The sequence below is a fragment of the Cladophialophora immunda genome (assembly GCF_000835495.1).
Source record: "Cladophialophora immunda strain CBS 83496 unplaced genomic scaffold supercont1.6, whole genome shotgun sequence".
In the NCBI taxonomy this organism is placed as follows: Eukaryota; Fungi; Ascomycota; class Eurotiomycetes; order Chaetothyriales; family Herpotrichiellaceae; genus Cladophialophora; species Cladophialophora immunda.
This window is the reverse complement of record NW_015622546.1, coordinates 1,735,299-1,753,747: the sequence shown is the minus strand read 5'-3', so window position 1 is coordinate 1,753,747 and position 18,449 is coordinate 1,735,299. Positions and strand designations below refer to the sequence as shown.

Sequence of the window (18,449 nt, the reverse complement as noted above, 5' to 3'; positions counted from 1 at the left end):
ACCTGATCGGGAATAGTCTCGCCTGGGCGCCAGGGCCGCATCAGCGGCGATGATGTTATGGCGCTCTTCACATGCACCGACTCGCCCACCAGCATCAAATCAGCTCCTGGCATCTCTGGGATCTCTGGGATCTCGCACTCTGCCACCGCCCGGATCTGCGCAGCAAGGGCAGCTCGTACGGCTCCTGCGGCAGGTGCGGCTACCTTGAGCCATATTGAGCAAGCTTCCGTCCCTTATTTACTTCTGACCTCTCCCTCAGCTCCTGCAAGCTCTCATTTTGCTTGCTGGCAGCTTCATTCCTCTTGTGCATCTCCTCGCAGCTCGCAGGAACTCGTCAAGTGACAAATATTGAATCTCCTCTCATCGTACATTTCTTCTCCGTCGCGCTTTTTAATTGCGTCTTCAAGTTTTGTTAACAGCATCGTCATTGACTTTGGCGCACGTGCTCCGTGGCAGAACCAGCAACCCAATTGAAGCAAGAGCAGTGGCTGCCTGAAGAAGACCGTTGCTTCGTATCCAAAGAGTCTCATCCTTGCGCTCTCTCCTCATCAGTCCCAGGAACCAGATCAATCGGCCGCAATGACTACGCAGACGACCCTCAAACCACCCTCTGCCGAGGTGCTCAAGAGCTACCCATTTGGAAAGATCGAGCCGTATTCGGTACGTATTCTCCGTCAAGCGACCATTCCTACGGGCCGATTCGAAGCATCAGACATCACTTGAGCTCAAATGTTGTGGCACGCAGCCTGAGATCCTGACATCTGATACATCTGCCTCTCCATGATTACATTGCCTTTGCCTTCTTGGGACAGAAAAGAAACTAACAGCTTCTTGCCAGACTAAATACTTCGCCGCGTGCATGCTGGGCGGCGTCGTCGCATGCGGACCTACCCACACCCTTGTTACACCTCTTGATTTGGTCAAGACCCGCCGTCAAGTCGACCCGAAGATCTATAAATCAAACCTCCAAGGATGGAGTTCCATCTACGCAAAAGAAGGTGTTCGTGGCGTGTTCTTTGGCTGGACACCGACGTTCGTCGGGTACTCCTTCCAGGGTCTTGGGAAATACGGCTTCTACGAAATCTTCAAGCACCAGTACGGCGACAACATGTTCCCCAACAGCAACCGCACTCTAGTTTATCTAGGTGCCAGCGCCACGGCAGAATTCATTGCAGACATCCTCTTGTGTCCGTGGGAAGCCATCAAAGTCCGCATGCAGACGACACTACCGCCATACGCGAACAACTTGCGGGAGGGATGGACCAAAATCGTCGACAAGGAGGGCATTGCCGGGTTGTACAAGGGTCTCTACCCGCTCTGGGGCCGTCAAATCCCGTACACAATGTGCAAGTTCGCAACCTTTGAAGAGACGGTTAAGATCATCTATCGACAACTCGGCAAGCCCAAGGAGAGCTACAACAGTCTACAACAAACAGGTGTGAGTTTCCTGGCTGGTTATATTGCCGGTATCGCCTGCGCCATCGTCAGTCATCCCGCCGACGTCATGGTCAGCAAACTGAACTCGGACCGCCAAGGTATGTCTTCCAGAGTCCCCCATCTTCTTGTGAATATGTTCTGACCCATTCTAGCTGGTGAATCTGCTGGAAAAGCCATGAGCCGGATCTACGGCAACATTGGATTCACAGGTCTCTGGAATGGTTTGCCAGTCAGAATCGTCATGATTGGAACGTTGACTGGATTCCAATGGCTGATGTACGTTTTGACCAAATTTCCAAGATGATCCAAAAGGAAACATGCTAACTACTGTGCAGCTACGATTCCTTTAAGGTCTGGCTCGGTCTGCCGACCACTGGCGGTCACTAGACCATCTTACGCGGGATCGTTCGAGGACAACATCACACATCCGAACCTGCTATGCAGGAACGGCATTACTACATTCAGTCCCACAACCTTGAGCGCGACGCCTTCGAGCAACGACAAACGACCATCACATTTTTGAGAGAAACGATATTATGACCATGTGCACACATTTCTTGCCTCGAGCACATGTCTCCCCTTCTTGAGCAGTCTTTTTCCCAACTAGCCCTCTATATAGCGCGCGGGAACAATTTGCAGGGTTCGCTTACGAGAAATTGAGCAACACAATTTCCCCGCGGGCTCAACCAGTATGCATCCCCATCAGACCGAGACACTTCATGTCGAAAGGTTGTCCTACGATATGTCTTCACACATCCTTCCGAATCTACGCCCTGCACTCTCTCGATTCCGAAAAGCCCCAGATTTCGACTGAATTGGCGGCGGAAGACGGGGGAATGTGGTGCTCTAGTAAGGTTTATTAAGGCACAGCAGGAGGAGAATAGAATGCAGATCCGTGATGACGACTTGAGCAACACTTCACGGTCTCTCGGTACCAGCAAAACAGATCAGAAGAGTCTCACCGCCTTCTATTTCTCTCCTGAACTCTCGAACCCGCTGCCTTCCTCCCAGGTCCAGCTCAACTTGGCTACGCAGACAGCTTGGCAGGGCCGCGGACCACGATATGTTCATTTCAGTTCCCGTTTCATGGTTCTTATGGGGAGAAAAGCAAACCGACCAATAGATCTACTGTTTGCCGCTTTGGAATAGTTCCTGTCTTTTGCTGATTGGTACAAAGCAGGGGTTGGGCACATTGTGCGGATCAGAATGGGTTCCCGGGATTCCAGAGCCTGTTCGAATTGTCACGCATGGTTTCCTCGGGGAGGATATTAGCTGGGTACCTAGGTCGTTAGATGAGCATGGAAAACCAGAGATAGACCGGGACATTTGTGTAACACGCAGGTAGAACAGGACAAGGTATACTACTGCATACGTTTGCCCGCCTGCCCTTCTACTCACTTCGTTCTGATTGCGTGCTAACGAGTCCGATTTGGGCGATGAAACAAGGAAATAGGGACATGATGACCCGGTGTCATCGAATCTGCTCACAACATATGTAATAGGAATAATATATATCATTTCAAACTTTGACGTCCAATGCGATGTGGGCGCTCGAGACCCCTGCCCCGGGGGAAAGCCTTGCTTCCTTTTTAAAGCATACCAGCGTACCAATGCACTTCTCGTTCAACATCAATATGAGTAATATCCATAAAGATAGATTCATGCCGGCCATAATTCAGGCTTCCCTGCACCAATCGCTATGCTCTGGACGAAAAAGAAAAACCTTTCTGGGGTATCTCCATACTGCCATGTCGATACGCAAATATCAGTGAGCCAAACACGACTTCCACACAACGTAACTAGCACCGGTTCTTCATCAAAGAACCCTCCTTCTGCTTTCTGTCCTCATTTCTGAGATCCCAGATTCGAGGTAGGACCGACGACCGGATACTCGCGACGTCTATTGCCGGCTTTGCCCTTGGTTGTTTCTTTCGTATACAGGATACCCGGTGGGCTTGCCTTTTCGTGGACGACATCACCTTCTATTATCTGACACCATTCGTCTCGTCGTTCGTTCTGAACGCATCGTTGAGTTCGATGTGGCATTGCGTCTCTGGCTGGCGACGGATCCCTAGATGTCGCTCATGGTCGCATCACCGTCACCTAGTTCTTGGTGGAATTGAGTCGGTTCTTCTTCCTCTTCAGCTGCCGGCACGTGTTCGGGCAAGCTCAGAGGACTCTCCGACCGTCGATCTATTGGGTCTTCTGGCGGTGAAAAGGACCAAACCTGCAAAGAAGATTAGCGGCGTGAATGACCAGCATGCACTCCGAACGCGTACCTCCATGACGGTTCGATTTGACCGGCTGGCCATGATGACGGCCTTTTCCTCCTCAAAAGCCACTCTCCACACAGCTTCGGCAGGTTGACTGAGCTCACGGACAAGTTGACCAGTCTCAACACTCCAGACCTTTACGCGGCCGTCGCTGCCACCGCTCAAGATTCGGTTGTCATCAAACTGCAAACTCGTAACACTATTATCATGTGCAGCCAGACGATGAATAGGCGAGCTAGTCTTTAGCGACCACACACGCACGGATCCGTCGGAGCCACCTGCAGAGTATACCAATTTAGTAATCTGGTCTCAGCGCAACAGGCTCGGGGTTGATAGGCTTACCTGTAACAAGAGTATCACCGCGAAGCTGCAGTTGCCCAACCAGGGATGTGTGACCTTGCAAGATGGCAGTACACATACCCGTCTTTGGATTCCATATCCTGACGCTAGTATCAAGCGAGCCAGTGGCGCAGCGATTACCATCAAAAGCAATGGCGTAAATTTGGCTGAAATGTCCAGTGAGCGTCCGAAGACAGCGGCCTTCAGATATGCTCCAAACTCGGGCCGTAGTATCGTAGGATCCGGAAATGACGAGGTCGCCGTGGATGGCCAAGCACCGGACACTGGCTTGGTGCCCAACCAGCACATTCTTGCATACCCCAGACTGCAGATCCCAAATCCGCAACGTCGTGTCTCTCGACCCGGATATGGCCGTGTTGGCATCCGACATTTTCAGACACCTGACCGTCGAAGTGTGCCCCCTTAGGACGTGAATGCTCCTGCCTGTCTTCATATCCCATACTCTCACATCACGGTCGCAGCCCCCAGATACTAGAATATCGTCCCAAGGTATCATCGCCCAGACACCCATGACATGACCTTTTAGTGTTTTTTGATGTTCACCCACGGTATTGAAGACATGAATTTTGGCATTATCCATAGCCACCACGATATATTTGTCTGTTAAATGCAGGCTGGTGACCACTCCTTGATCTGGGGTGATGTGCTTGATGATGCATTCTCCACCCTTCCTCCAAGCGGCTTCGATCATGTATTTGTGACGGAAATGAGAGTAATGCGACTGTGACACTCGCTTCCTAGCACGAGGGCTGGTCGACAGAGCATCTTGTTTGGGTAACGTTAGGTTCGGTGCGCTGCTTGACGGGCCAACTACAGAACCATCGATGTTTCGTTTGGGAGACCGACTGTTGAATGTGTAGGGGCCTTGGCTCGCTTGCGAGGGAGATGGCGAGTCCAGCTCGTCACTTGGACCGACGGAGGAGGTTCTTCGCCAGGCATGCTTATCGCACATGATCTTCCAGAGCATATCGTCGTTCAAGAGTTTATGCCATCGATGCGAGACTTGAGAAGCTCGAGCCAGGCTCAGAGGATCGTCGATATATGATAATACCTATTTTTGTGTCAGTTGATACGGTTTCCGAGAAGGGACATGAGACCTACCCTCAAGCAGAGCTCGTCTGGAAGATGCTCAAAGGGGTCTTTCTTTAGTCTAGGTGACACGAAGTTGTGGACAAATGAAAGCAAGTGGCTGTCACACATGTTGAGCAGCTCAGCCAGATATCTCTCTCGTTCTGCAGCATTCAGATTGGAAAAATGACCCCTGGCATCCCGGAGAAACGAATCTTCATTCTCGCCTGCAGAAGTCCAACTAGGAGCCCGTTGATATGGCGTAGGCGAAGGCGCTGGTGTAGGAGGAGAGGCGGGAGCCGACGGTAATATGCTCAAAGGCATGCCTGACTTGTTCGAGGTGGACAGTCGCTTTGGACGCGGATGCGACACACTGTGCCGTGGAGGTCTCGAGGAGCGAAGGGTGTCTATCTGGGGGGTGTGGCCGTGGGGCGTCGTGAAAGGGAAGTCATGTTCTTGATCTAGAGACTCTGATCTGGAGTTACTGTAGGCTCGATTTGCCAGTTGATTTGGGTCTATCGTGACGGATCTCGAAGGTCTCGGCGACAGAGGTCTGTCCATAGACATAGAGCGATGGTCATCATCCAGGTCCATCTCTTTCAACACAGGGCAGGCCGGTTCGGGGGGGGGGAGGGTGACGTTTCGGCGACGGCACCTGCACCTTCTGGCCACACAGGTCGGAAGTCTGAGGAAAGGGCACAACGAAGGGAACAGCGAAAGAGCTTTCAGATAGACAACGAGAGGACTCCTGTTCGAGACTATATTATAAATCTCTCCTGATCATGCCATGTCAGCGTCAGGGTAGAGAGCAACGGAGTAGGACGACTCGAGCTGCAGGTGTCTCGCTGGCAGAAAAGCGCTTATGACATGCGAGGCAGGGCCTAGCCCAGGAGAGGAATGAGCCGGAGAATATGGAGATCCGAGGGAAAGGGAGGGAGCGAGGGAGGTGGCGGCGAGATCGAGAGGAGGCGTGGGAGGCTGGGCCGTGGGTTTTGTAAGCAAGGTCGCCCTCTACCTTGGAGCTTGGAGAAAGCGAAGCTCGTCTGTGGTGTTGATCTCGAAAGGTATATCTGGATGGGCTGATGGGTTTTGCGGTTTGTGGGCAGGAGGGGAATTCGGGAATCAGTGGTTGATACGGGAGAGGCCAGATTCGCCAGGTACGGAGCACTCAACTATTACTCGTGAGACCCGAGGGGGCAGAGAGGCTGAAATGTTGGCAGCAGGAGCGGAGGAGCAGCCCGCAGCAAGGAAACAAGGAGTGCAGAAGTAGCCCACACGCCCGTGGCTAGCCCGTCGCCCGCCGGGACTAATTGGCCTCTCGGGGCGGGGTCCGCGCAGGAGGTGGTGCCTGAAGCATGCACCGTTTTCCAAAGTGCATGCCTAACTTGCCCATGGCTGCCCAGCGTGCCTCGACTTTGGCCACTGACCGCCCTCTGCCGCTGCTCCATCGGTTCGTCGAATGATCGTCGAGTCTAGATTGTGTCCAGAGCCTACGCTTAACTGCTAGGCTGGAATTTCGCACCCCATGCTGGATACCAAATCATATAGACTCCTTCATACAGGCATTGTACAGGTTGAGGGTGAACGGCACCTTCTCCAATATTGAACACACGGTCGTCGACTTGACAATTCCCGGCCCGCTTTTTTCGATACCAAGAATGATGCCCGACGAGAACACAACAAACAGATATGACACGCTGACAAGTATTAACACACACTATGAAAGTCAAATATCTGACTCCTGTGGCGTAGACAACCGCTTCCGGTGGTTGCACCTCAAAGACCGACCGTGTTTTAACAGACACACTCGAAATCCTAGGACCAGCTTGGCTCCGAGGCCGAGCGTCGCAAAGGTCTGAGGTTCAAGACGGGCGTCTTTCGTCTCATGGCCTTGGTTCAGTGGAGGAACTCAAAGGAGTTGCTTTCCGGTGACACGACCGATGAGCCCAATGGATTGATGATATCGTTTCCATCTGGAGACGAGGCGTTTGTGGCCTTCAACCCGTCTGCGCCCTGGTCACCCACCCGTGCTCTTGAAGTTGACCTCAAGCCATACCAAGGATGCTGGTCACATACCCAGAGAAATGCTCGCCACGTCAATGAGCATGCCCAACCTGTAAAAACAATGGCAGAATCATTCCAAAGCAAGCCGCTCCTAGATCCTTCCAAGACGGCTTGGGTTCACTCTGCGTGCTTTCGCGCCCGTCGATATAACCGTTGGCATGCCCATTCATTCCTTCGTGGGGCGAGCCAGAGCTCTCTTGCATCGCATGCATAGCCACGTAGAGGAAAGTCCCTGCAGAGAACAGCAGCAGCATTCCCGTCCACCACCTGGTACTCTGTGCACTTTGATTCCGACCACCACCAAGCAGGTGAGCAAGCAACCACGTAAAGATCGCCCCTGTAGGCGCAGCCAGGCTGAAGAGGATCAGATGCCCTCTAGCTGCCCTTTTAGAGAGCCCTTGCTTGACAAGCACAGACGTCAGCCCAAACGCTGCGGGTGCTTTGTGAATCATGATAGCGAAGAATATCACAAAGCTCAGTCCAGACGTTGTTGCAGTCGAAGACGCTCCCAGTGCTATCCCATCAGCCGCCGCATGAATAACCAGACCTATGGTGGTTGCGAAACTCCGTTGGTGGACGTTGCCCCCTTCCGTCGAGTCGATGAACGAGTCTGCTTCCTCGTCGCGGTCCAAAGATGTAGTGAAGTTGAATCTGCGGCCCAAGTTGTTCAAGGCAATATGATGTGTCCTCGCCTTTTGTTTTGTCGGCTGACTATACTGCGGCACTTTGTCAATCAAGTACATGAGCATGAATCCTGCCAACAAGGCAACTCCGATCCACGCATGGTGAGATTCTTTGTGGACCTCGTCTTCATCCTCCTCTTGACTGTCATGCTCTGTTTCGGCCTGCTTATCGCCTTTCCCTTCAACATCCATTACACCGACCACACCAGGCTTTGTAGGAGTGCGCGGTGGCGCCTCAAGATCAGACGGTATGACAGGCCCCGGAACATCGAAAGGGCTCAAATCGGCAGGGTCCCTTACTCGGATCTCGTGAAGTGGTTGAGCTGCAAAAGACTGACTCCATTGAATGCCTATCTCACGCGCAGAGACATGCCTTTTGAGCTGCGAATGCGCATGTCCGACTTCAGAGGCGCTATAGAGAGTCTCCACCCCTTCAGGGATGATGACAACCAGAGACGTACCAACTAGGACTCCCATGCCGATCGTTGAAATGAACCGTAACTGTGGCTGCGAGAGGGTCAAAGACAGTGGCAGGATGCCTGCAAGGAAAGAGGCCACAGCCATGACAATGCTCAGACTGAGCAAAGTGAATAATCCGTCCATGTTGGCAGGCGGCAGAGACGCTGACCAGGCCTAGCGTTGTGGCGTTACGCTCAATTTAACAGAGAACACACTTCAGAGCGGTCGAGGTAAACATATTGCTTGATTTCGAGGTCGGTCTCAAAGCTGCAATTCAGCGCGGATGGAGGAGTTCGCGGTCGCGGTTGTTGTAGGGGCATAGAGAGGTATTGAACAAGCATCTGGCCTCCTGAGGGCGCAGGCACGAAGAGGATTATCCCTTTTCGCGACACTCCGATAAGCCGAATAAGCGGCCTTATCGCCACGTGCCATGGACCACAACACTGGCTTGTGGCCAGCAAGGGGAGCAAGTCTATATAGGGACCTGAATACCGACCTCCGTATTTGCCTGCGGTTTGATTTTTGAAGAACACAGAATTTAGGATCGACCAACCATCCCGCTCCTCTAGTGGATGATATGAAGCTGCTGCTCAGGGATATGTAGATATACCTGACATGATTTCTACGGTGTCTGCGCCAACAGATATTCCACGCATGTGCAGCATTCCACTTGTGGTGTCTCGTCTCGAAAGGTGCATGATTGAAGAAAACGACGTGAGCAGTGATTGTAGATGAAGGCCTCCTGCTTGAAACCCGCTGGTCGTGTGGCAAATTTAGCAAGTAGAAGATGGTCCCTTTTAATTCAAATGTCATATATCATGTCTATTCCCGTTTTGCCTTGTCATTTCTCTTTCGCTATGTTCAAGTGGTAGGCATCGTGGCCTTATACCACAATCGGCCCATTCACATCCTCTACGGATATGGGGCTAGGGACTTCGCTGCGCTCCGGTGCAGGGTTTCCAGCCCTCTGTGGCTTCTCGCCTCTACTCCTTCATCTCTAGGAGATCAATGTATCTCCCGAACGATCCTCAAATGCCGGTATCATGAATCGATGTCTGCTCGTTGCCAATCTCGTCGCCTTTATCACCATGGCCAGCCGCGAATATGCGCTGTGGCCAAATAAAGGTATTCTGACGGAGAAGCGTTGCATCGACGCAAGCGACACATCGAGTGTCAGGTTGAAGCATAGCAATTGTTGCGCTTCTTGGTCCGCAATCCGGGTGAGTCTCCTTGTGACAACTTTAGGGAGATCCGTTGCTCACACGCAACCAGTTTCGAGCTATGCCTGCTGTCACTTTTGGGGCCTTCCCCTTCTGCCGTTTTCGCAGTCAGAATCTGCCACCTCTTCGACAGGCCCCTTTCTTCCTTATATTGGGTTCCCTTTCCACCACATCTGACCTGTGATGACAGGACCCGAACCTGCAGGTCCTTGAAACACTTCGTTGCGCTCTTGCTCATTGAACTCTGCCGGACTCGCTGACTGGCGCTTATGGATTTCAAACGCCTGAGCTGTTCAGCGAATGCTCTCCATTCAGGATTCTGGTAGAAACGGAGTTTTCCGGCTAGAAGCACACGGGAAGTTCCTTCAGACTATCCCTATGCGATGAATATGATAGATTCGCGCGGTCCTGGGAGGATGTTAATCCGGTAGTTGCCGACACCCACGAGGCATTAGGGGATTAGGCGCGACCACTTCTTCTCTGAACTATTTGACGAACTGTTCTCTCGCATGGCGATCGGGACATTGGATGAAGTATTGCTCTCATTGGTGACTTGAAGCTGCAGCCAAACTTCCGGTCGACTTCCCCGTCTCTGCATTTGGTGCGATTTACGCCTTCTGATCATTCTGACACAGCCATAGATCGTCGGCATGTTGGCCACGAAGCACGAGGCAGCTATCTGGACAGACGCGAAGAAGCTGCGCACCGGCTGATACGACTGCTCGGCGTAAATGTAACCAATCCGAACCAGTGTTATGACGATGCAGAAAACCCCCAGACAGCATAATACACCAACTCTAAGCTGCTCAGAAATGCTTCGATGGCGCACCGCAGCAAGGAGCGGATAAGTAGTTGCCAACAGGAGTAAATCCAGGATAATGTTTGAAATTCCTTGCAAAAGCAGCTGAATATAAGCTTTGATGCATGTTCCTGGGTTGGGTTTGACCTGCCAATATAGATGAAATGGTTGACATTCGAGAAAGGTGGCCAGCACCACACCAACGTAGGTGACAGGAATTGCAATCCAACAAATTCGGATAAGTCTGGTGGTCCATTTCGCCCTGATTTCAAAAATGCGGGAGTAGAACAGCAACAACAAGGAACTCTGAAGCCAGCAAATTGTCGTAATAAGAAGTCGCGCGATCAGTGATAGAATGCTTCCGATCTTGAGATCTTCGAGGTCCTTGGAGTCGAAATACGTCGATTTTCCATTCAGAGCGTCGTTTGAGGTGCCATAAGTAAGGACATACTGATTCACGACAAGGCGAATCACAACGGTAACGACTGAAGCGACACAAATAGCAGTGCTGACGTCGAACGATCCATAGTGTATCCTCGCCGCAATGATCCGAACAATCAATATCACCAACGATACACCCGCGCAGACCCAGCCTCCAAGTTTGGCTTCTTCAGAAGAAACGAGCATTATGCCGTCGCATAGTCGACTCGGAACAATCAGCGATTGCGTTTACCTGTCGAATGGAGGGATTATCTTAGGCGGTTGGAAAGGAAGCAGCATCTTGAAGTCGTAATTCAAAAGGTTTCTGCTGCATTGTCAAAGTGTCGGTGTCTCCTCTTGGAAAACTGTAGACCGCCTCAGTGTAGGTGTTGTGAGATAGTAAGTGGACAGAGTCAAGGGAAGGTTGAGCAGGATGGAGTATGAAATGGGGTCGCCGGTCCCAGGAAAGAAGAGGCGGGTAAACGGGAGACCCAGAAATCCAAAGTGCTGACCACCAGACCCGGGACGCGGGATGAGTGGATTTTCGAGGGGGAAACGACTCGCCTGGGCTCCCTCACGCGGGCCTCGAGTCGACACCGCTCAAAACACCATCGCTAATGATCCTTTTCCGGCCTTGTGGGCAGGCTAGCCCCCAGGCTAGCGGGTCGTTCATCTCTGATGCCCTGGGCACGGACCACTTCATCCAACCGAAGCCTAATCGCATAACCCCTTCTTCCAACAAGACCTGCCCATGAACAGTCTTTGGAGAGTCCTCGGCAAGGGGTGCTCGAACAGGGCTGCCTGCGCCAGTTCGAGGTCGCTGCATCACACTATAGCCTCCTGATACCCCCTTAAAAGGAATGGTGTGACCCCCGAGTCGCTTGCTAGGAGCAAAGACCTCGTATGATTATCCGGATTGATCAGGATTCCAGCTTTTGCGGACTGTGCCGAACAGCCAGGTAGTCGGGAACGGATATCCAGAGTCGGGAACATCGGGAAATAACGTCAAGAGATCGTAATAGCGCTCAGCATGGTTTCGAATAGAATAATTGGCGATCGTATTCTCCTGGAACTGGGCAACTGGCAAGCTCACATAATCGCCCGGCCCTTCAGACCTCGCTGCACATAAGATCTCCCGGCACCACAGAACATGCCATCCAATGCTATGCCTGAAGACTCCGTAGTTTGCAGAAGCGAGAAGCTTTAGTCGCTCAGGAGGGGGAATGTCTGCACGGACCAACTGCTTTTCGCTCCATTAATACCTTTCTCCTATCTAGGTTGGAAACTGGAGATTCTCGGAACTCAGAATATCTGAATATCAAACGAGATACATCACCGTTCTCGGCAAGCCAGAATGGATATCGAGATGAAAAGGAACCGAAGTCGAGGAGGAGCATGACGCAGGGAAAGGCTGGCCCGCGCAAGCTGAATACGAGACTGGCAGCAGGAAGTGTCTCCTGCATGAGAAACCTTGGAAAGCCAGACTGGATACAGAAACGTCGCACCATTGCAATGCAATACGAGGTTGGCTTTCCTCGCTCACGTCCCTGGCCGATCCTTCAGATCGATATTTCAGGTCAGAGGACTATCATCTCAGATGGAGGCTCATAAGTGAGGCTGATGTGCATGACTTCGGGGCGCAGTCTCAAGGGGTTCTTGATGCGATCTCATATTGAGTAGTGCATGCGTGTGATATTGCAGCGGCACCACCGGATAGTTGGTATCGGAACTGCTCTATGTAATAGAGTCGGAAGCCAACATCTGAGGATGGTTGGATGTATTGGTGTTAACAGCAAAACCTCCTGCACTGTCCGACCCGAGGTTGGCGCTGAAATGACAGTCTGACTGCCTTAATTTTTGACGACGCGTTGCTCGAAAGCGTGTTCGCAATGACCCCAAAATTGCAGACCAACGTGCCCGTGCCGTCGAAAGAGTTCGTCACCCAGAACTCATTTCATCCTCATATCGCTCTTTCGCTCCCATCACCGTGTTCGGACTTCTCGAACAAAACTTGCTAGTCTCATTGCAGCCTGAAGATTGCTCTCCTACAACTTCGCGCCTGACATGAATTAGGAACACTATTGCAGGACATCTCAAACATGGCTGCGCCATCCGAGGAATGTGAGTATCGCGCTTCGCATCAGGGGATCTCTGCTGATATCCAAAGTCTCGGTGAATGCGAATGAAGCTGTTCGTGTCTCCCTCGTTCAGCCCGGCCCCAATAACAAACTCCTAACCCGCCACGAATTTCATCCCAAATTCACCTATCCCATCGTTGGAGAGGCAGAGCAGATCTTCGGTTACAAGGGACTGGACGTCGAGATCCAGTTTGCAGCTCACAATTTGCGACCGCATATCAATATCTCATACCAAAAGAAGTTCAGTACCATCGGAACCACGAGCGCGCTCGATCTGAATAAGACCTTCAGCAACTTTCTACCTCCCACAGCATTTCAACAAGGTTTCGAGTCAGAATTACTGAACGACCCGAAAGCGGCAGAATGGAAACCCCCGGGCGTGTGCGTAAAGAAGTACACAAGAGGTGGTGAGAACTATGAGGTGTGGGCTGGCTCGCTACTAGACTTGCCGATGAGAACCCTGGTTGACAATATCCAAATATTCATTGTCTTCTTTATCGAAGGTGGACAGTTCATCAATCTGGAAGATGTCGACTGGACATTGGACCGATGGAGGGTCTATCTCACATACCAAAAGGCCTCACAGCCCCCGGCGCCCAACGCGTCTCCATATTCGATTGTTGGCTATGCAACGACCTATCGCTTCTACAAGTTTCAGAAACCTTCGAAGGACCACGCTCTGTTCTCATTTCCGTCTTCGGAAACTATTACACCGAATACACTCCCGTCACGACTTCGAATATCGCAATTCTTGATCACACCACCTTTTCAAAGCTCGGGCCATGGTTCGGCTCTTTACCAGGCAATATACGATGAGGTTATGGCCGATCCGACGGTGTTGGAACTAACAGTTGAGGATCCGAGCGAGGAATTCGACAAATTACGTGACATGAATGACTTCGACATTCTAGAACCACAGTTCAAAGCAATCAATCTCAAGATAGACACGTCGCCTTTTGCCAGTATGGAACGGGGACGTTTGAAACGCATACCCACTGCGAAACTGCTCCCCCTTGATGAGCTTCAAGCGATCCGGTCCAAGAACAAGATCGCAGGGCGTCAGTTTGCCAGGATGGTGGAAATGTATCTTCTGGCCCAGATCCCATATTCGCGTCGTTCGGCTGGTGGAGCGTCCCTTACCAGCCTTATGGTTAGGGGTGCCAAAGCTCCCAATCCAGACGACCGCGCCTATTATTGGTGGCGACTGTTACTGAAACAGCGTATCATCAAGAAGAATAAGGATTTGCTCAGTCAGATCCCGTTCGAAGAGCGACTGCCTCAAATTGAGGATAGTGCTCGTGCACAGGAGGATGAATATGAAGGCCTCATCTTGTCGTATGCGCTGCGAAAAGAGAAAGAAGCAGATCAGCATGGAAACGGAGAGTCATCCAGCGTCGTGCGCAAAAGAAGGGTTGTTGAGGATGATGAGGATGAGGAGTCGTCGAACAGTGAAGCCTCCAGGCCTAAGAGGCCAAAAGTTTAAGGCCATTCTCTCGCCATTCTCTGCGCTTGTTGATTGCGCTCATTCGAACAGTTCATACGGTTCATGGTTGCCGTTTTCAGAAACCGCCGCCGTGTTTCAACAGCGACCTTTCGTCCGTATTCGGTGGCGGGATCCGAGTCCGAGGCTTCTGGGCCAGAGTTGGAGGATTAGGATAACCATCGCATGGCTTCACAGAGCGCCTTGTCCGTGGCTGGTAGATTTCAAGTAGCGAGAGCTCGATGATAACAGACGAATTGAAGACGTTCTTCCGCCTCTTCATCGGCGATGACATGTTCGTCTTCACCCAGCAAAGCACCCTCCTCCCACATTTTGTCTAATTCCTGATCGTCGTCGCCCGTGACCGCCCAGACGCTTTCCCGTAGTCGTTTGTTCCGCTCTCTGTCCTCTTCTATCCTCTGCTCGATCGCCCGCTTATCCATCTTCGATACGCCGTTTGGCTTCCCCGACCGCTCTGCTCCGGTCCGCGGCGTCGGTTTCTGAGCACCATCCCCCGCGCCTCCTTCCGCCGCGGTGAGGTCCATGGCATCCTTGTCGGCCGACGCTTCTGGCTCGCCATCTTCGTCTCCCAGCAGTTTCCCCAGCTTCTCCTCCTTGTCCTTCAACCCGCTCTCGATTGTGCCGATCACCTGGGGCGTGAGGACGCCTTTCTCGCCCAGCCCCGTAACGACTCGCCTCACGACTTTAACGTTGGCACCGCTCTGCGCAACCGCGTCCACGATCCTCGCAATGTCCCTCTTGACCATCTCCACGTAGGCCTCGTGGCCTCCTTCCTTCATGTTGATGTCCGCGTGGTGTTCCAAGAAGTACATGATGTTGGCGCGGTTGTTCATGTTTGTGTTTCCTCGCTCGAGGTTTTCGAGAATGCACGAGTGGAGGTCTTCGTCCATGTCCCGGTGTTTGAGGGCATAGTGCGCGGTTTTGATCGAGGCTGTGGCGGACGCAGAGAGGTGGGTGAGGAGGTTGGTGAAGCGCATGCGCACTTCGAAAGGGTCGGCCATGATGATGGTGATGTGTACAGGGGAGCGATTGCCAGCAGGAGGTAAGGCTTTGTGGCAAGAAGTATGGAAGCGTACCGGTGGTGTTCACATGGTCTGCTCTTTGGTTCGGGGGAGGGCAAACAATACACCGCGCATGGATCGTTCACTGTTGCCAGTGGGGTAGACGGCCTTCCTTTCCGGAAGCGCCACTTCGGCTTGGTGTAAAATGCACGAAATGGATGTGGTATACTTCGTACAGGTACTGCAGAAGGTTCAAAAGGCGCTGTGACAGCAACTATCACTATAGAATCTCTACCTATTGGTGTGCCTTGCAGATGACGAGAACGGATTTGGCCGATGGTTCTCGAGGCCCTCCGCTTTCGCCCTCTTTAAAAAATATTTCAACTTGTTCCCCGCATTTCCTCTTCAGCAAGACGCTGTAGGACTTTTTTTTTGGGAAAGGCCCAATAGCATCAGGTGCAGAGCCTTTTCCTTTTGGTTGGTATATCCTAACGTCAGATCAAAGAGCTCGTGCGACATGGCGGCTATGCTGCGTGTGCCAAACGGCATCAACGGCTCTGACTCCAATGGCATGACACTGACAATTCTCGGATGCGGTGAGTTTCTCTTTACAACCACTCCTCTACCCCCTTCCCTTGTGCTAGATCCATATATTGACTAAAGACTGGGAATAAGGAACGCTCGGTATCGCCATCCTCAGTGGCATCCTTTCCTCCCTGTCCGAATCCACTGCCTCGCACGCCCCATCCCCCGCCTATCCCGACTCCGGCACCGCAACGCCCACCACCGAATCGCCTCCTCAACGAACACCAACAAACTTCATCGCCTGCGTGCGCCGTCCTGAATCCGCGAAACGGATCCGGGTTGCCGTTCAAGCATACCGCCCGACTGTAACGATCTTGCAGAACGAAAATGTGAAGGGTACGCAGAACGCCGATGTGGTTATACTCGGATGTAAACCCTATATGGTCGCCGAGCTTCTGCGCGAGGAGGGGATAAAAGAAGCACTCGCGGGGAAACTTTTAATATCGATCTGCGCTGGTGTCCCCGTCGAACAGATTGGCCGGGTTCTCTACGGCGAGTCGTATCCAGAGGGCATTCCCGAGAACGCTTGCCGGATAGTAAGAGTCATGCCCAACACCGCCGCGATTGTGCGCGAGTCCATGACGGTCATCGCCACCACCACTCCTCCTTTACCCGCCGAACTATCAGCAATCGTCGAATGGATATTCACGCGGATCGGCCGAGTCGTGCACCTGCCGCCGGGAATGATGGACGTTTCCACGGCCTTGTGCGGCTCCGGACCGGCATTCCTCGCGCTGATGCTCGAGTCTCTCGCCGATGGCGCCGTCGCAATGGGCCTTCCTCGTGCAGAGGCTCAACTTATGGCTGCTCAGACGATGCGAGGCACAGCCGGGATGGTCCTGTCCGGGGAACATCCTGCGCTGGTGAGGGAGAAGGTGTCTACACCCGGAGGGTGCACGATTGGTGGCTTGTTGGTGTTGGAGGAGGGCAGAGTAAGAGGAACGGTAGCGAGGAGTGTGAGAGAGGCTACGGTTGTCGCCGCGCAGTTAGGTAAGGGGGTTAGCGGCGTCAATGGGACGAGATTTGAGAGGCAATAGAAGAGGTTAAGGGTGGGATATTGGACTTCTTGGGATAAGGAATTCGAGGTAAGGAAACTGCGACGACACTACGAAGTAAATGGCGGACTTCACGGATAATGACATGGCATGTTGGCTACTCTTTCCACTGTTTATATCCAGGAGAAAAGTTCAGCACATTTTACTGGAGATTCATGGGTGTGCCTGGCTCCAGCGAAGCTGCTACACTTCACAATTAAAATGCAATGATCTGACTTCTGGGGCGGTAGTCGAATCTTGAATTGTACATTTTTCGGATCTTGTCCAAGTCTTCCTGCAAGCCCATGGTATAGTTACAGCGTCCCCCGATCAGGATGATTCAACGGGGGCAACGACCTCGTAGAAGAATGCTTGACCGGCCCCATCAATGCACCAAGATAGCATCTTCACCCCTAGTTCCTGTACAACACCTCTAGACATCTGACGTGTGCATCGTGCAGCCATTTGTCTCTGAAAATGGTCCTAAACAGACGCTGAACGGATGTGGAGTGTGTCATGAGCACCGTCTCTTCACCTGCTATTTTCGCCCCTCATCCCTACGACATGGAAACAACAGCTCCCAATGCCTTCATGGCGGCGACAATTTTCTCCGCCTCCTCCTTGGGCACACCTTCCTTCATCACCTTGGGCGCGCTCTCCACAAACTTTTTGGAATCCACCAAACTCAGACCCAGCAATCCCTTCACTTCCTTGATGACCTTGGGCTTAGCGGTCGCATCGAAGGAATCGAGTTTCAGTGTGAACATCGTCTTTTCGGCTGGGGCGGGCGCGGCTTCTTCTGCTGCCTCTGCTTCGGCAGCGGGAGTTGCAGCCGCAGCACCGCCAGCAGGGGCAGCAGCGGGAGCAGCAAAAGCCATATCGGGAATGTTAAGCCGTGACTATAGTTGTCCATATTAGTTGAAGTCCAGGCAGACATATGACAAAAGCCACTGAGAAATGAGGCGTGTGATCCGGGGCGGAAAAATGATGCTCGAGTATACCTTTAAGCTCGCGACCAAATCTGCGGTCTCCAACAACGTTAATTGTGATATTTGATCGACAATCCCAGCTATCTTAGGATTCGTAGGCGCGGCAGCTGCATCCGTCGATTGCCATCTTCTTGAGGACTTTGAGGATACTAAGCTGTTCCTTCGTCTATGCTGATTTGCGGAGCTTGTGGAGGAAAGCCGGAGGCATTGGGAGGAGAGACTGCGTTTTTGCGTCCGAGATGCGAGATGGCAGCAACGATACGTCACTGATGGGAGTTTCGACGACATCGTGGATCGATGAAGAATGGGGAGGGGAATAAAGGAACCTGTTGAAAACGAATAATGGGGACAGACGATTGTACCGGATGTCTGAGAAATTAGCATCTCGCGACCATCGCGCATTGACAGCCAAAATCGT

General features: G+C 52.3%; 8 protein-coding genes across 9 annotated transcripts; 3 read left to right on the top strand and 5 right to left on the bottom strand.

The window, feature by feature from the left end:
• The first annotated feature begins 28 nt into the window (after positions 1–28).
• PV07_10165 (uncharacterized protein) lies at positions 29–2,939 on the top strand. The gene is made up of 4 exons (XM_016397478.1): positions 29–660; positions 839–1,535; positions 1,590–1,713; positions 1,773–2,939. The coding sequence occupies exons 1-4, from the start codon at positions 580–582 to the stop codon at positions 1,822–1,824; spliced, it is 954 nt and encodes a 317-aa protein (XP_016244669.1). The 5' UTR covers positions 29–579; the 3' UTR covers positions 1,825–2,939.
• On the bottom strand, positions 2,873–6,354 carry PV07_10164 (uncharacterized protein). Its single transcript, XM_016397477.1, has 4 exons — positions 5,172–6,354; positions 4,053–5,121; positions 3,717–3,988; positions 2,873–3,664 (listed from the first exon to the last, which is right to left on the bottom strand). Exons 1-4 carry the CDS (start codon positions 5,730–5,732, stop codon positions 3,509–3,511), a joined length of 2,058 nt encoding a protein of 685 aa, XP_016244668.1. The 5' UTR covers positions 5,733–6,354; the 3' UTR covers positions 2,873–3,508.
• Positions 6,355–6,687: 333 nt separating this feature from the next.
• On the bottom strand, positions 6,688–8,671 carry PV07_10163 (uncharacterized protein). Its single transcript, XM_016397476.1, has one exon. The coding sequence runs from the start codon at positions 8,486–8,488 to the stop codon at positions 7,235–7,237; it is 1,254 nt and encodes a 417-aa protein (XP_016244667.1). The 5' UTR covers positions 8,489–8,671; the 3' UTR covers positions 6,688–7,234.
• A 468-nt stretch (positions 8,672–9,139) lies between these two features.
• On the bottom strand, positions 9,140–11,343 carry PV07_10162 (uncharacterized protein). Its single transcript, XM_016397475.1, has one exon. It carries the CDS (start codon positions 10,988–10,990, stop codon positions 10,016–10,018), a length of 975 nt encoding a protein of 324 aa, XP_016244666.1. The 5' UTR covers positions 10,991–11,343; the 3' UTR covers positions 9,140–10,015.
• Positions 11,344–12,657: 1,314 nt separating this feature from the next.
• Positions 12,658–14,710, top strand: PV07_10161 (uncharacterized protein). Its single transcript, XM_016397474.1, has 2 exons — positions 12,658–12,904; positions 12,951–14,710. The coding sequence occupies exons 1-2, from the start codon at positions 12,883–12,885 to the stop codon at positions 14,402–14,404; spliced, it is 1,476 nt and encodes a 491-aa protein (XP_016244665.1). The 5' UTR covers positions 12,658–12,882; the 3' UTR covers positions 14,405–14,710.
• PV07_10160 (uncharacterized protein) lies at positions 13,665–15,737 on the bottom strand. The gene has a single exon (XM_016397473.1). The coding sequence runs from the start codon at positions 15,421–15,423 to the stop codon at positions 14,626–14,628; it is 798 nt and encodes a 265-aa protein (XP_016244664.1). The 5' UTR covers positions 15,424–15,737; the 3' UTR covers positions 13,665–14,625.
• PV07_10159 lies at positions 15,678–17,310 on the top strand. 2 transcript variants are annotated; one of them, XM_016397472.1, is made up of 3 exons: positions 15,678–15,879; positions 15,929–16,019; positions 16,099–17,310. In XM_016397472.1, exons 2-3 carry the CDS (start codon positions 15,941–15,943, stop codon positions 17,043–17,045), a joined length of 1,026 nt encoding a protein of 341 aa, XP_016244663.1. In that variant the 5' UTR covers positions 15,678–15,879; positions 15,929–15,940; the 3' UTR covers positions 17,046–17,310. The 2 variants fall into 2 exon arrangements, with proteins under 2 accessions (XP_016244663.1, XP_016244662.1); XM_016397471.1 differs by having other exon boundaries at positions 15,678–16,019.
• PV07_10158 (ribosomal protein L7/L12) lies at positions 17,138–18,393 on the bottom strand. The gene is made up of 2 exons (XM_016397470.1): positions 18,044–18,393; positions 17,138–17,941 (listed from the first exon to the last, which is right to left on the bottom strand). The coding sequence occupies exons 1-2, from the start codon at positions 18,317–18,319 to the stop codon at positions 17,600–17,602; spliced, it is 618 nt and encodes a 205-aa protein (XP_016244661.1). The 5' UTR covers positions 18,320–18,393; the 3' UTR covers positions 17,138–17,599.
• Between the last annotated feature and the right edge of the window lie 56 nt (positions 18,394–18,449).

Coding starts and splice junctions, on each gene's coding strand:
- PV07_10162 (XM_016397475.1), bottom strand. CDS start 10,990: ATGCTCGTTTCTTCTGAAGAAGCCAAACTTGGAGGCTGGGTCTGCGCG.
- PV07_10165 (XM_016397478.1), top strand. CDS start 580: ATGACTACGCAGACGACCCTCAAACCACCCTCTGCCGAGGTGCTCAAG. Junction 1,536..1,589: donor ACTGAACTCGGACCGCCAAG/GTATGTCTTCCA, acceptor GACCCATTCTAG/CTGGTGAATCTGCTGGAAAA. Junction 1,714..1,772: donor ACTGGATTCCAATGGCTGAT/GTACGTTTTGAC, acceptor ACTACTGTGCAG/CTACGATTCCTTTAAGGTCT.
- PV07_10164 (XM_016397477.1), bottom strand. CDS start 5,732: ATGGACCTGGATGATGACCATCGCTCTATGTCTATGGACAGACCTCTG. Junction 3,989..4,052: donor CGGTGATACTCTTGTTACAG/GTAAGCCTATCA, acceptor TATACTCTGCAG/GTGGCTCCGACGGATCCGTG. Junction 3,665..3,716: donor CAAATCGAACCGTCATGGAG/GTACGCGTTCGG, acceptor TCTTCTTTGCAG/GTTTGGTCCTTTTCACCGCC.
- PV07_10161 (XM_016397474.1), top strand. CDS start 12,883: ATGGCTGCGCCATCCGAGGAAT. Junction 12,905..12,950: donor GGCTGCGCCATCCGAGGAAT/GTGAGTATCGCG, acceptor TGATATCCAAAG/TCTCGGTGAATGCGAATGAA.
- PV07_10159 (XM_016397472.1), top strand. CDS start 15,941: ATGGCGGCTATGCTGCGTGTGCCAAACGGCATCAACGGCTCTGACTCC. Junction 16,020..16,098: donor ACTGACAATTCTCGGATGCG/GTGAGTTTCTCT, acceptor ACTGGGAATAAG/GAACGCTCGGTATCGCCATC.
- PV07_10163 (XM_016397476.1), bottom strand. CDS start 8,488: ATGGACGGATTATTCACTTTGCTCAGTCTGAGCATTGTCATGGCTGTG.
- PV07_10160 (XM_016397473.1), bottom strand. CDS start 15,423: ATGGCCGACCCTTTCGAAGTGCGCATGCGCTTCACCAACCTCCTCACC.
- PV07_10158 (XM_016397470.1), bottom strand. CDS start 18,319: ATGTCGTCGAAACTCCCATCAGTGACGTATCGTTGCTGCCATCTCGCA. Junction 17,942..18,043: donor ATTTGGTCGCGAGCTTAAAG/GTATACTCGAGC, acceptor GGACAACTATAG/TCACGGCTTAACATTCCCGA.